The following is a 14766-nucleotide window of genomic DNA, read 5'->3' on the forward strand; positions in this document are numbered from 1 at the left end:
TAGAAGTATTTCTTTTTTAATTGGGTAGTACTTTCACCACCTCACATATAATAAAAAGAAATAATATTTGTAATCGTACAGTAAATAAATATGAAATTTATATAAAAAAATTAATTTTTTAATAATAAATTTTATTTTTTTTAAATAATTACGTAGTATTTATATATTTTATGACTGTATATAACATTATATTAATATTTATAATTATTTATTACCATTTTTCACTTTCCTCAAGGTTGAGAGATTAATTTAACTAAACCATGAATATCACTGATTTGAGTAATGTTAAATATTACAAGTTTACTATAGACAAATATCGTAAAATCTCTAATAAAAAGTGAGATTCGTTGTAAAAATATAGATTTTTATACATAGTTTTTTTTCAAATAATAGGTACAAAATTTGGACCTCCTAAAGTACTCGAACAAATAATTTTTTTTTTTGGTATTATGACTAATTTACAAACAACATAAGAAAAATGCGAGCTGTTACTGTGCATCATGAGCACCGTCGACTCCAATGTAGCGATATATCCATTACTTGTGACAAAATTTGTTGTTGGAATGACACCAACTAAATACAATATTCAGTAAATCATGTTTAAGGAATGAAATGAAATAAAAATTTTATAAATAATAATAAGATAATTTATAAATAGTAGTGAGATAATTTGAGTTAAGTATTGATTAAATTTTGAAAGAAGAGAGAAAACAAATTAAATAAAAAATATTATAAATTAAAATATTATTAGAATATAATTTTTTAATATAATTTTTATTTTAAAATTTGAAAAGATTGAATTATTTTTTATTTAAAAATTTATAAAATTGTAATAATTAATTTAAAAATATTTATATTTAAATAATTTTAAAAAAAATATAAGATAAAATATTAAAATAGACGAGATGAAAATTATTTTCAAACATCCCGACCCTTAGTTTCACTCATTAATTAGTTAAGATGGATCCGAAACTTGTAAAAAAAAAACCTGTGAGAAACTCACGAGTCGATAAAATTAAATGTAGACGAAACAAGAGATCAAGAAGATTAATGTTCAACGGAGGAAAAAAAGAAAAAAAGAAAAGAAAAGAACAAGGGTCTATGTAGGAAGCTAGGAAGTGACGTTAGCAACTGGGGACAACCATCAAGCCATGCGCAATCGAGCGGTCCTCCCTCCTCCTTTTATATTCTCTCCTTCTATCCCTCCCAATGGAATTTTCTTATCTCACTCTCTTCTTTCTTTCTTTATTTCTCTCTTGAGTTCTTGCTTTTCCCCTTCTTCATTCTTCTTCTTCTTCTTCCATTAATTTCCTTTGTCCCTTTCTTCTTCATTGCTTCTGTCTTAAACGAGTAAATACACCGACACCTTCAGGTAATCAACCTTATCGTGTAGTTTGCATTGAACGACGTTGTCGTTCTAGATCAGGCATATTTCATTCCAAATCCAAGTTCAAAACATGTTTTTCTCAAACAAAAAAACAGTTCAATTAATATGTTTTCTTGATTTCGAACACGATGTTATGGGTATGTATATATATATATATATATATATATATATAGGACTTCTCTTCCATTCTCTATCTCGCTGCGTTTCAATTAATGGGATGCAAATTCTGTATCCAGGAAAGAAAATTATAAGGCGCACGTATCATTTCCATCTTTTTTTTTTTCTCGGGTTCCCATTATAGCTAGGGAGCTTCTAGCAGCCTTTCTAGTACATATCTTCGAGTCTCAAGAAGAGGTCTAGATCAGTTAGTGCCTGCCTAGCTAGCTGCCACTGACCTAGATTTCCGTTTATGTTTCAATCTGTTTTGTTTCCTTCTTAGAGTGTACTGAAAGTATAACCAAAGGAAGACACCAGATCAGTAAGATTAAAACTAGTCTCCATTTTCCTGAACTTCTCTCTCAAAATATGTGTTGTTTTTTGTTCTTTCCATACCCCTTTCCTGTGCACATATATGTTAGCTTCGGAACCCTGAAAGCTCAGTTCCAAATCCAGTTTGACTCTCTGAGTATGCCTTACAGATGGAAGTTAACCCCATTCTATGTAAGTTTAGAGAGAACATCATTGATGCCAATAAGAGTAGAAACTAGAAAGAAAAGAGCCAGTACACCAATGCATGACAGCTCCTGAATTTTGGTCAGCATTTTCTCACAGCCTATCGAAGAAAGAGGGTCAGAAAGTGCCACAAAAATTCTCGACAAACAGACAAAGGGATCAGAACCCCGTTTTGGTTTTGTGGCACAGAAAACTGCAATGGCCGTATAAAGAGTGCTATTTTTTCCCCTTTTTATTATCCTTTTGCAGGCTTGATCCAACAGAACGGTGCCCCCTTGATCTTTTTGCCTCCCAAACCCTTTTTCTCTTTCGAGAAACGCGTGCTAAATTGTGATAACGTCATCCACACTCTGTCTGTGTCCTTTCAGAAATCACAAACCTTTCTAAACCAAAGCTCAAAACTCCAAAAACTCATAATAAAATGAGCCTGGTTTGTTCTTAATTTTTCGTGACATTCTATCTATCTTGTTCATATATATATATAAATATTATTGTTTTCTCAAAAGTATGTTTTGTTTGTTTTTATATCATTACTGTCGTTCAGTTTTGTCCTATATATATAATGTATATTTAATTACTTAATTAATGAAGCGTTTTATCTACAGCTTGCTGTGTAGTAGTATTATAATGGAAACCCCGTTCTTGATGCATCATTTCTACCATTCACCAACACAAGACAACATCATTAGCACAAACCTCCACTTGTCCGTCTCTTATACAGACCCGGCCTGCACAAATTTGTAGAGGCTACAATCTCCATGTTCACTCGTTTTTTCTTTTTGAAAAATCAAACTCATGATTTGGTTTTCCTTTCCGTTTTCACCCTCCTCTTCTTTTATATATCTCCCAGGAAAAATCATTGTTTCTGAAATACGGGTTTTGTATGGTGGGTGTTGCTCACCACCAAATGAGTTTATGATTATCTCCGATAACACCTGTCACCACCTTTTTTCGGTTTCGGGGGGGTTAATTATTTCTTTTATAATTCTTTTTTATCTTCACAATTAGTGATAGACCTTACCTTTTGGAACTTTTATTTGGCTGGTTCTTTGGTTTCTCTTCGATCTTTTGAACTTCACATCCGTTATGATGAAGTAATTAAAGCGTGGTGGTGGTGAATTTGATGCAGCATCAACGGCTATGATGGAAACAATGGAGTCGACTGTCCCACCTGGTTTCCGGTTCCATCCAACGGATGAGGAGCTTGTTGGGTATTACCTGAGGAAGAAGGTTGCGTCACAAAAGATCGATCTGGACGTAATCAGAGATATCGATCTGTACAGGATCGAACCGTGGGATCTCCAAGGTACGTACCGCGTATATGGCGTATTAATTCCTTATTTGCTTCATCCATTTCGTATAAGGGTTTTCAGCATGTATTTTAAGAACGTATTGATAATTCTATATTTTGACAGCACTTTCCACCTAAGAATTTGGATAGTGATCCGTAAATCGTAACCCATCACAGGGTTGTACTCAAAGATCCCATCTTCAAGCCTAATGCTTGTTAGCATCAAAGCTTTACCTCGTGTGTCTGTGTGTGTGTGTGTGTGTATTTGAGCTGTCGACTGATCTGAATGGTAATGGACAGAGAGATGTCGGATCGGTTATGAAGAGCAAAATGAGTGGTATTTCTTCAGCCACAAGGACAAGAAGTATCCGACAGGTACGAGGACTAACAGAGCTACCATGGCTGGGTTTTGGAAGGCGACGGGCAGAGACAAGGCAGTGTATGATAAGGCCAAACTCATTGGCATGAGAAAGACCCTTGTTTTCTACAAGGGTCGGGCACCAAATGGGCAGAAAACCGACTGGATCATGCATGAATACAGGCTTGAATCTGAAGAAAATGGACCTCCACAGGCAAGCATCATCCTATTACATATTGCTCGATCTTTTTTCTGGTTTTGCATAAACAGTTCATGTTGGAATCCATTACTACGATATCAGTATTTCCAGCTTTTTCAGTTTCCTTGTTCTCTCGTCGCGCCAGTACAAACATTTCACGCTTTGAAGCTCAATGGTTGCGTTAGTAGTTCTTTCCCTTGGTCCGAAGTGCCTAAAAAGCCTTCAATAATATAAGAACTTGACCTTGGTTGAGAAATCCCGAGTTTATAGTGTCAGTTGATTTTCCAAGACTTAATCATTCAACTTCTTCGGTTACTTTTACTTTTCCTTTCAAAGACCGCCACTAAAATCTTCAATCTCTCCGCGTATGTTTTCTACGACGACGACTTGCACAAACTCTTCTAAGTCAAAAGATAACACTTCCAAAAACATGATGTTTATTGCTTTATTCCGATTCCTTTTCTGGTATAAGATTTCTGCTCATTTTTCAGAAGAAGATTTCAAATGCTCCTCTTCTTGCATCTTTTTACTGCATCTACTACTTCTCTTTCCCAAACACAATCAAAAGTAACTTTTCGAAAAATACAGCATGCATACAGCTTATCGACCTCTTTTATCCAAATAAAAATTGAAAACAAAAGGAAACACTACTCCCTCTTTATCGTCTTAACTTTGGTTAAGCTTTTACAGGAAGAAGGATGGGTGGTATGCAGAGCATTCAAGAAGCGAACCACTGCCCAAAACAAGAGCATGGAAGGGTGGGACACAAGCTACTTCTATGAAGAACCGACTGGGGTCAGCTCAGTGGTGGATCCAATTGAATTCATCTCAAGGCAGCCCCCAAACTTTTTAGCTCAGAATTTAATGTGTAAGCAAGAGATAGAAAGTGATAACTTGAGTTTCATGCAATCTGATCAGTTTGTTCAGCTTCCTCAGTTAGAGAGCCCATCTCTGCCACTAATGAAGAGGCCAAGCTCAATATCTTTCATATCAGAAAATAATGAAGAAGAAGAACAAATAAACAAAAGGTGCAACGACACCAAGAAAGTGACCGACTGGAGGGCGCTTGACAAGTTTGTAGCTTCTCAATTGAGTCAAGAAGACAGATTTGAGGGAGACGGAGAGTCAAGCTTTGGAGCACATCATAACTCGGATTTGGCATTGCTGTTATTGCAGAGCAGTCGGGATGAAGAAGGGAAGTTGAATGGATTCTTGAACTCGAGTTCGGACGACTGTGACATTGGGATATGCATATTTGAGAAATGAAGTTAGGATATCAGGAGATTTCTATTTGTGGTTATTATAAATGAATGAGGGTTTATGTATCTTGGAGATCGGGAAATATTCCTGTAAAATATGGTTGTGAACGAGTGAAGACATGCATCTCTCTCTCTCTCTTTCTCTCTCTCTCTCTCTCTCGCTCGCTCGCTCGCTCGCGCGCAACCACAAACAAACAAACCATGCATCGAGATTGGGACAAAAAAGGTAGGTGAACCAGCAACAAAGTGAATAGTAGAGAAAAAAAGGAGCAAGAAAGAGACTTTTAATTAGGTAGACTTCCTTGCAACATGCTTATGTTTAAAAGATTCTTCACTTTAGCCAAAAGAAAAATGGACAATTCAAACGCTGAATGTGATCTTCATCCATTATATTATACGCTACTACCCCTTCATCATTAATCTACATAGAAGAATAAGCCCTACTTGAAGATCAATGTTCTGAGACCACACAAATTGGAGATAAAACCTACTGTAATTATTCACGTCTTCATTTATATATATTAAACGAAAGTATTAAACCTTACAAAGCATTGATAAAGCTGAAGTTCTTTTTGATATATGTAATCAACGTCGATCATGATATGATCATTCATACAAGACAGGTACATATGTAGAGCATCATGCCGGCCAATAGCGTTTTTCTGTGGTTGGAGATTACACAGGCAAGAGCAAGAGAGAGTTAGGGTACAGTCCAAGGAGCCGAGAAAGGTAGCAGAAAGGGTTTAGTAATCCTTAATTTGTTTTTTGGATAAGTAATTGTATGGATTCAAAAAAGTTAAATATATATATATATATATACAATGAAATGCAAATTGAAAAAACAAAGGTTTCGTGTTATATACATACACACGCGATATATATATATATATATATTCTTATACTTTTACATATCAGGTGGTGATTTCCGAGGGAGCTAGCAGCTCCTCGATACCATATATATATATAGCTCGAGATGAAGTGAAATCAACTGCCGCCCTCAACTTGAGTATGAAGAAAATTTATGATCAAAGGCTCAAAATGTAAATGCCGCTGTGCTGTTACACTACTTTGGCTGCGGCTTGGCTGGCAAAAAGCGTAGGCAATATCAACTTTGTAGGAAAATGTGAATCTCCACGAGGACAACTATTACTGGCCTTATCACTATCAAGAAGAAAAGAAAATGAATTCAGTATCAGCAGGAAATTATTTTATTTGATCCTCTTAATTATGATCAAGCTGTCATGCATACATGATTTTTTAAAGGATCAATTCAATACAAGAATGGTATATATACGAACAAAACACTGATCATGAAGTTCTTCGATGGAGCTACGAGAGTTGCAATCTAATCAAGGAAAAGCAGAATTAATGAAGCGTAAATGAATAGTAGCCCTACATGTTCGAGTGGACATAGAAGTAGTACTTCACCATCACTGAGAACAATATCAAAGTGCCCCCCTCTTGCCGAGTAATTTGTGCATAAAATTTGGTGAACAAGGATAGACAGTTGAGGAACAAATTAACAATCGATTATAAGTTCAGTGATTGCTTAATCTCTTTTCTGAGACATTAATGTCCAATCTGTCAATCACGGTACATGCAAGGACATGTTAGCTAGTTAATGTGGTAAAATCTGTAAAGTATGAAGAACAGTAGCCATGAAAAAAAGGTAAGTATGAGGACAATGAGAGAGAGCTTAATTGATTGAAAAACATATAGATCGTGCAGGTCAGCATGGCGGGGGGCATCTGTCTCTCTAGGGTGTGGCTTTTGGTGGACCCATGGCCTGTCTAGCACGCTTTGTGCATCGTGGCTCCTGTTGAGCATGCTTTGCTTTCATGTCTTTATGGACATTTTGACTCTGTTTTATACGTACTTATATAGCTCCTGATGTTCTCCTAGTGCCACACACCACTAATCTGAGGAACAAACATCTCCCCCATTTATTTAATTCGTCAGGAAGAGTGATGATGATTTAAACAAAATGAGATGAGATAAAAAAATAAAATTTAAATAAAATATTATTATAATATTATTTTTATTTTAAAATTTAAAAAAAAATTAAATTATTTATTATATTTTGTATAGAAGTTTAGAAAAGTTATATAAAATAATTAAAAGAGACGAATGAAATGAAATGAGTTGAGAGGCTTCTTGTATCCAAACTCCTGGTTATATAACTTATACGACACTTTCAATTTCCTACGAGTACTGCAGCATATATACTGTGTGCCTGCTGATATATGTTGTTTTTGACAAAGTGATTCATGTCACTGATTGTACAAACAGAGAGTTTTTAAATCTCTCTTTCTCTTTTTTCTTTTCTAGGTTCAAACTCCAAGCTCTAACATGGAGAATTAATGTAAGAGAGATCCTTGTTACCAATATGAGGTACTACTACTTCAAAATAACTTATTATATATCAGTCGGACTGGCCTACTGCATCTCTGCCCTTAGTTTTTCTAGTTTGTTGCTAACTGGACCTACTTCTTCATCTACTTATTGTGTAGCAGTAGGACCAGATTAACATAAAATATTGTTTTTCCATTTTCATCTGCAAGAGTCAAGACTGATCACACCCCATTGGTGATTTAACTACAAGAAGAAAAAGTACTCCACTTTCCACTGCTGATCGGCCTCAACGAATAGGACTCATCTGTGTGAATCGAAGAAGAAGAAGAAGAAGAAGAAGAAGAAACAAGCTGGCTTTCTGCCTGCAGGGAAATTCATCAGCAATATTAATTATCACAAAAATTCACCAAGCGCTGCTGCATGCAGAAATCACTTCCCACAACATTCAGTGTAAGTACTGCCGGCCCTAGCTAGCTAGTAGCTTTGCATTCCAATCATGGCTTTGTCATGTATTCAAGTATATATATATTCTCGACATTATCTTTAAAGCCATTATATATACTCATCATTATATAATATCTGCTAATTCGTTTGCCAATAGATGATCAGAATTAGCTAAATTTCTTCGTAACTAGCTTTGTTTTTAGGCCCCATATACACATGACTTCTTTCATGAGTATTTTTGCAATCCAACTAAAGGGTCGATCGGGTAATTACTTATCAATGTCATTCACCACGTAGCACAGTGTTTCTCTCCTTTTCGATTAATTATTATTCTGTTTCTAGAGAAAAATTAAACAATGTTCCTGCCGACCCCTCGATCCACTGAAACGTCCTATTCAATTGGCATAAGCAGTTCGACCAATCACGTTCCCTCCAATGAGTGCAGTGAAAACCAAGTTGAAACCAAAGATGCCCAAAGGAATATACATATACATACATATATTATATATATATATATATATATATATATGTATGTATAATTATGATAGTAATGCATTAACGGCACACACATGCATGATATATCTATCCAAATTTCAAATTAAAGATTGGTAGAGACATGGTGTGTGAGTCATTTTTTTAAGCTTAAGTGCCAACAAAAAGCTCACACGTAAAGTGCTTTCTTTTAAAGCCTTTTGAAAATGGAGGTACTAGACAGAGTCGGAAAGAAAGATGGAGATGAAGATGGGATAGCTAACAGCAGCAGCTAGCAATTAGTATAATATTGGTTGACTCAAAAGAGTTCCTTTTTCGAGAACAATGATGCCTATCATGGCACGCAACAATGTACCCGATCATCCCCCCATCTTTCATCAACTTTTTATGCAAAGATAAGGCCGTTTGAAAAAAAAACGCTCTGATCTATCTAATGTGTGGAAAAATGTAGTTTAAAACGAAGAAAATGAAGACCTTACCCAGTCTTTTGACTCTTTTCCACTATTTTCTTATGGGAATAGACTAATTTAATTATTTGTATCATATTCTTAATATTTTTCCTTACATGTGGATTAGAATATATAATTAAATGAGATAATGCGTAGAGCTAAGATTCAAACTCAAGACTGGTTCTTATATAAAATGAAATCAACATTTATCTCAAAAGCTTAAACTGAGGAAAATAGTTATAAAGAGAAATAGACAAGAGAGTAAATAATAAGAATAAGAACTCCACATTAGGCCTGTGCAAGAAGCCCGATGGGCCGCTCAACCCATGTGACCCGACTAGGCCCACCCGACAAAAGTCGGGTTCATCGGGTTAAAACTTAAAAACGGGTTTATAAAGTCGGATCCGTCGAATCCGTCGAAACCGATTTTGGGCAGTCTCTTCTCCACTGCGAAACCCTAGTCTCCGAGTTCCTCGTCGCGTTCTCCCCTCTGCTGCTACTTTCCTAGCCCAAGTTACTAGTCTCTCTTACTTTCTCTCTTTTGCTCAACTATTGGAGGGGTTCTCTTCTTCCTCGTCGCGTTCTCGTCTTCTATTTTATATTTACTCTTTGTTTTGTTTCTCAAAAGCACTAAACTGGGTGGAGATTGTTTGGTGCTGCGGCCAGCGAGCTTCTGTCCCAGGATCTGCAAGGTGCGCCGATCTTCTGCTTCGAAACGTGGTTGCGCACGATGACTCCATGGTCCATCGGGGAGTAGCGGATTGGGAGAGTGAGCCGAAGTTGTTCCCGTTGGGGAACTCCGACGGATGGGGAGTTACCCGAGATTCCCCATGTACGAAAATGACTTCGGATGGGGACGACCTCTGGTGGTGCATGGCGATTCAGTGAACGAGTTCGATGGTAAGATCTCGGCATTTCCTAAGATCCAATACTAGTTTATATGTTTCAATATATATGGGAGGTTGATCATTATGAAATCAGGTTCAAAGTAAACCATCTGCTCGTTAAGGGAAAATAACCAGAGGTTCATTGGTCTCATGGATTCGTCTTCAAACACTTCCATCAAGTCCCCCTCTTCTCCTCTTTCACAGTGAAAGACCTGGTCGGGTCATACGGGTTCGACCCGGTTTTATTTTGATCGGGTCGGTTCGGATCGGGTTGTCCCTTAACTAGAGTTGTTTCGGGTCGGGTCGGGTCGGGTCGGGTCGGGCATAAACCCGCTTGTTTCAGTTCGGGTTGCAAGCCTACTCCACATTGCCTGAAAATCTTACATAGATGCCGTTAAGTACTACTGATATTAATGTAAGCTCATATTACATGTCTACCTCTCTTTAAAATTGAAAAACTATTCAATTTGATCATAGATAACCTCTATTGACTCATGGTATACACAGATTAATCTGTCCACAATTAGCACAGGGGATAAAATAAAGTTGCCTGACAGATTTAAGCATGGGTTGTTTTGGATTATATAATAGGCCCACTCAACATGAACTAGCTGATCAAAGGCTTTGATCTCCCAAAGTTAATGAATCCAACATCGAAACCTGAGTGTTGGCTCATCCATCATTATTCAGGCTATTTTGCATTAACCCAAAGTCCAATTTCACCTGCCGCCGAGTGGGAATCTACCCACTTATTTAGCAAATTCAATTGAAAAGCAGACATATTGAATTTGACGTACGTGGTAAGAGCCAATATCATTAGAAGTCGCTAGCTAGTTGGCCAAGGCCAACTTTAATATGGAATCTTTCCAAATTGTTGCTAGCTAGCTAGCAAGACCCAAAATCCCTCCAAATCCACATCAAACCTACTTTAGGCAAGAAAACCATAGTTGAAAAAGACGCAATTAGGATGAGCTGTGAACTCAGACATTGTAGAGTCAACAAAAGGGCCTGTCTCCATGAGATTCCCCATCATCAAGCAAAATAGGCTTGGAGTCATTTTTCGCTCCCTGAAGTTCGGCCCTCTGTACGCATACAATGTGACTCTCATTAATCTCATTCCCACATATACAATCTGATCTAAACCATATAGACTTAGTTGCATTTGGCAACTAGGTGATCTCAGATATTTTGTGAATAGTAATATATAATTAAATTTATTCATAATAAAATTCACTTTTTTATAAAAAATTTGTACGAATATTATTATATATTTAGTAATATTTGTATAAATCATTGCTCATTCGTAAGTGGAGCAAGATCCCAATCTAAAGTTGTACGTAAATATCACTCTAGCAATGATGGAATGACTACCCAACTACAATTTATTTACAACTTATTAATAAAATAATATTTTTTAAAATTTAAATACATCAAATCAAAATTAAAATTAAATACGTATTTTAAAAAGCATTATTTTATTCCAAGATTGTAGAAAAATTGTAAAGGAGTTAATGTTTTATCATTTCTCATATCACTTACTGCAAATAAAACATAACTTAAATGTAGCTAGACCTGTGACTTCTCAATACAAATCAAGCATTGGATTACATGAATATATATAAAACTATCCAAACCAGCTCAGAGTTCTCCATCACCTATATTAAGATTTGTTCTTTCGTGCCATACATTAGGGGAGGCTTGCGGAATAAGATGAGAAGAAAATTTTTTGAATAATAGTAAGATGATTTATGAATAGTAGTGAGATAGTTTGACTTAATTAAATATTTATTGGATTTTGAGAAATAAGAGAAAAAAAATGAATAAAAATATTATAAAATTAAAATATTATTAAAATATAATATTTTAATATTACTATTGTTTTGGGATTTGAAAAAATTGAATTATTTTTTATTTTTTATTTAAAAATTTGGAAAAGTAGTAATGATTAGTTTGAAAATATTTGTTTTTGAATGTTGTTAATTGGGAAGGAGATGAGATGAGATAACATGAAACATGTTGCCAAACATCACCTAATTAAGGCTCGTTGTGGACGCACTGAGGGGTGATCGGGTAGAGTTAGGCCTCATTTGAAAACCTATCACATTCTCATATCATATCTTTCTCGAACATCACTCAAATACAAATATGTTTTAATTTTTTATCTAATCATTACCTCATCATTACAATTTTCCAAACTTCCAAACAAAATACAAAAATATTTCAAATTTTCAAATTTCAAACTAAAAATTATATTCTAACAATGTTTTAACTTTATTATAATATTTTTATTCAAGTTTTTTTCTCATTTTTCAAAATCAAATAAAACATCTTAACTCAAATCATTTCATTATTATTAATAGATTAATTCTTATGATCTCATTCTCCAAACCAGACCTTATTCTTTTGGTTACCCACTTTCCGATGGGGGCTGCAGAAGTCGCGGAAAATGGCCGGACTTCTACTATTAGCCTAGCTGTCAAATATTCAAGCATGATTCCATTGTATAATAAAATAATGAAAAATTTTTATCATCAGTCACTGTTCACTATCATACACTCTACACTCAATGAAAAATATCTACACACCTTATAATAATTAAAAAAAAAAAACTATAAATGTAGAGTGTAAAATTCCTCTTAAACAATTTCATCATTTGAAATGAAAACAGATAAATTCCAGCACCGAGGGTGCAACCTGCAAATTCATCATCTCTATCCAACTTTCACTCGAGGATAAAAAGCCCAAGCCCCATCCAAAAAGCCTCATGCCATTATGATGTCCAGCTATTACAACTGGTCATGTTTAGGTTCTACTTGTACCAATATTCATTGATAGAAACATCGAGCAAAATTACAGGCTGCAAAAGCAGAAGTCCAAACAGTTTGATATTAACCACATGCATGCTAGGTTAAGTTGAAAGTGTGTGAATATCAACTTGCCAAGAAAGAAAAAGGGATGAATATTCCTGGCGGTATGAGGATATGAATGTTTGAACATAAGAAATGCAGGTCTCATTAAACCCAATAAGTGAGCAGATCATCCTTTCAAAAATCCAAAAAAAGATTCAAATTGTGCCAATATTAACGGAGTAATGCTACTTATCATCCTAACTTCCATCGTCATTCCATCATCCTATGATGTGGCATTAGGTGATTGAAAATTATTTATTACATTTCACTTATAAACCTATCATTTAATGTCACATCATGGGATGATGAGAGTTGGGATGATGAATAGAATTTTTCATACTAACTAGTTTCAACTGAATAATGTATTTTAAACAGCCAAACAAGTACCAGATGCCCTTGAAACTATTGTGCAAATAGTTTGTCCTTCTGTTTGGTTTTCCAAAAGGAAAATGATATTATACGCTTAAGTTTATCCCTCTTAATTTGACCGCTCAAGTATTTTGTTTTATTTTTTAATTTTTTTTTACTTAATGGTTAAAGAAGTGACTATTAATGTATTGATTTTTTTTTATTTTTAAAAATGTTTAAAGATGTTTAAAAATATTTAAAATAAAAAACAAAACAAAAAAAAAATAACACCAAGTGGGCAAACTTAAGTGATAAAGTAGCACTACCCTTTCCAAAATGCAGTTCAACAGTCATAAGCTGAACAGAGAAAATTTCAAATTTGAAAATAGATACGGACAGAAGATATGAGGGGGGAAAAGAGAAAATCAGAAGAGAGATGCCATGCAAGGGGATGTCCTAAGTCCCTAACACCCATGAATTAAATGCAGAAGCAACTTTCTCAAGTCAGGATTCCTTATCTTCAACTACAATGTCAAGTCCTTCATATCAGTAGCCATTCGTAGATTGTAGTCACTAGTCACTGCATAAACATGAACCATAATCATGGCATCTACAGCATAAAACTGTAAGGCCTCTCTCTTACAGGAGGCTTCTGAAATAGTTGCAGATCTGTTCATATCTAGTAATAAAATGAAATTCCAAGTAAAAAGTAACAAAAAAAAAAAAAAATTGAATAGCCGTAGTCACCTATCCTATGGCATGTGAATAGCTCAGAGATTTTGTTCTTAAAGAAACCAACAAGCACAAGCTAAGCGGCCTCCTGAAGTGCAAGAAGTACTGCATGGTTCTCGAACCAATGTTTTGAATACCGTACCGGATAGTGTACCGGTCAAGACACTAGAACGAAATATTTCGGTACCGGTACCGTTTCGGGATAGTCGATATATGAATAAATTATATATATAAATATATATAACAATTATATTCTAAAATAATAGTTTATATATAAATACATACATACATATAAATTATAAATAGTCTAATCTAAATTGGGAGTCAAAAAATAAACTTGTAATTTGAAAAAATGAAAAAAAAAAAAAAAACACAGGCCGAAATATAGGCCGGTACAGGCCGAAATTTAGGCCGAAACGGCCGGTACCGGCCGGTATTTTGGCCGGTACGGTATATATCTAGTACCTGTACCGGCCGAACGGCCGAAACGAAAAATTTCGACCGTACCGGCCGGTACGGTACGAAATTAAAAACATTGTCTCGAACCTCAAATCCGTCGGCACAAAACCAATGATACCTAGAATTTTATTGATAACCGTGAGATATGAGAAACAAGTTACAAAATGAAATTCAAAAATCCGATTCTTAATTCGACTCCATTCCGGTTTCACTCCAATTCTGACAAAATAGAGACGGAGTTGGAGTTGGATTTTTATTTTTTATTTTCAATCGAAATCAAAGTTAGAGGTGTCGCTAGACTGACTTTGTCTCCTAATCCGACTCCGATATAGTACGTATCTTATAAAAATATGTATTTATCTGTATGTTTATTATATATACTAATATAATTATATTACTAGAACTTATATGGTTAAATTTAATTAGCTATTAGTATGAGCTAATTATATAAAATAATATACTTATACTCTAATATAAATAGACTAATAATAGTTTAGTATATGTAAATATTGTATTATTACTACCATA

At 35.0% G+C, this 14766-nt stretch overlaps 1 protein-coding gene across 2 annotated transcripts; it reads left to right on the forward strand.

Moving 5' to 3' along the window:
* The first annotated feature begins 1213 nt into the window (after window positions 1-1213).
* Window positions 1214-5306, forward strand: LOC108992003 (NAC domain-containing protein 37). Of its 2 annotated transcripts, XM_018966437.2 has the most exons (4): window positions 1214-1372; window positions 3189-3365; window positions 3651-3922; window positions 4598-5306. In XM_018966437.2, the coding sequence occupies exons 2-4, from the start codon at window positions 3200-3202 to the stop codon at window positions 5171-5173; spliced, it is 1014 nt and encodes a 337-aa protein (XP_018821982.1). In that variant the 5' UTR covers window positions 1214-1372; window positions 3189-3199; the 3' UTR covers window positions 5174-5306. The 2 variants fall into 2 exon arrangements, with proteins under 2 accessions (XP_018821982.1, XP_035551438.1); XM_035695545.1 differs by lacking the exon at window positions 1214-1372 and having other exon boundaries at window positions 3092-3365; window positions 4598-5280.
* The last annotated feature ends 9460 nt before the right edge of the window (window positions 5307-14766 follow it).

This window comes from Juglans regia, chromosome 11, assembly GCF_001411555.2.
Source record: "Juglans regia cultivar Chandler chromosome 11, Walnut 2.0, whole genome shotgun sequence".
NCBI classification, from domain to species: Eukaryota; Viridiplantae; Streptophyta; class Magnoliopsida; order Fagales; family Juglandaceae; genus Juglans; species Juglans regia.

Bases quoted from the DNA above. Each gene is read 5' to 3' on its own strand.
- LOC108992003 (XM_018966437.2), top strand. From the start codon at position 3,200: ATGATGGAAACAATGGAGTCGACTGTCCCACCTGGTTTCCGGTTCCAT. The intron at 3,366-3,650 runs GTACGTACCGCG...GGTAATGGACAG, and splicing joins CGAACCGTGGGATCTCCAAG to AGAGATGTCGGATCGGTTAT. The intron at 3,923-4,597 runs GCAAGCATCATC...AAGCTTTTACAG, and splicing joins AAGAAAATGGACCTCCACAG to GAAGAAGGATGGGTGGTATG.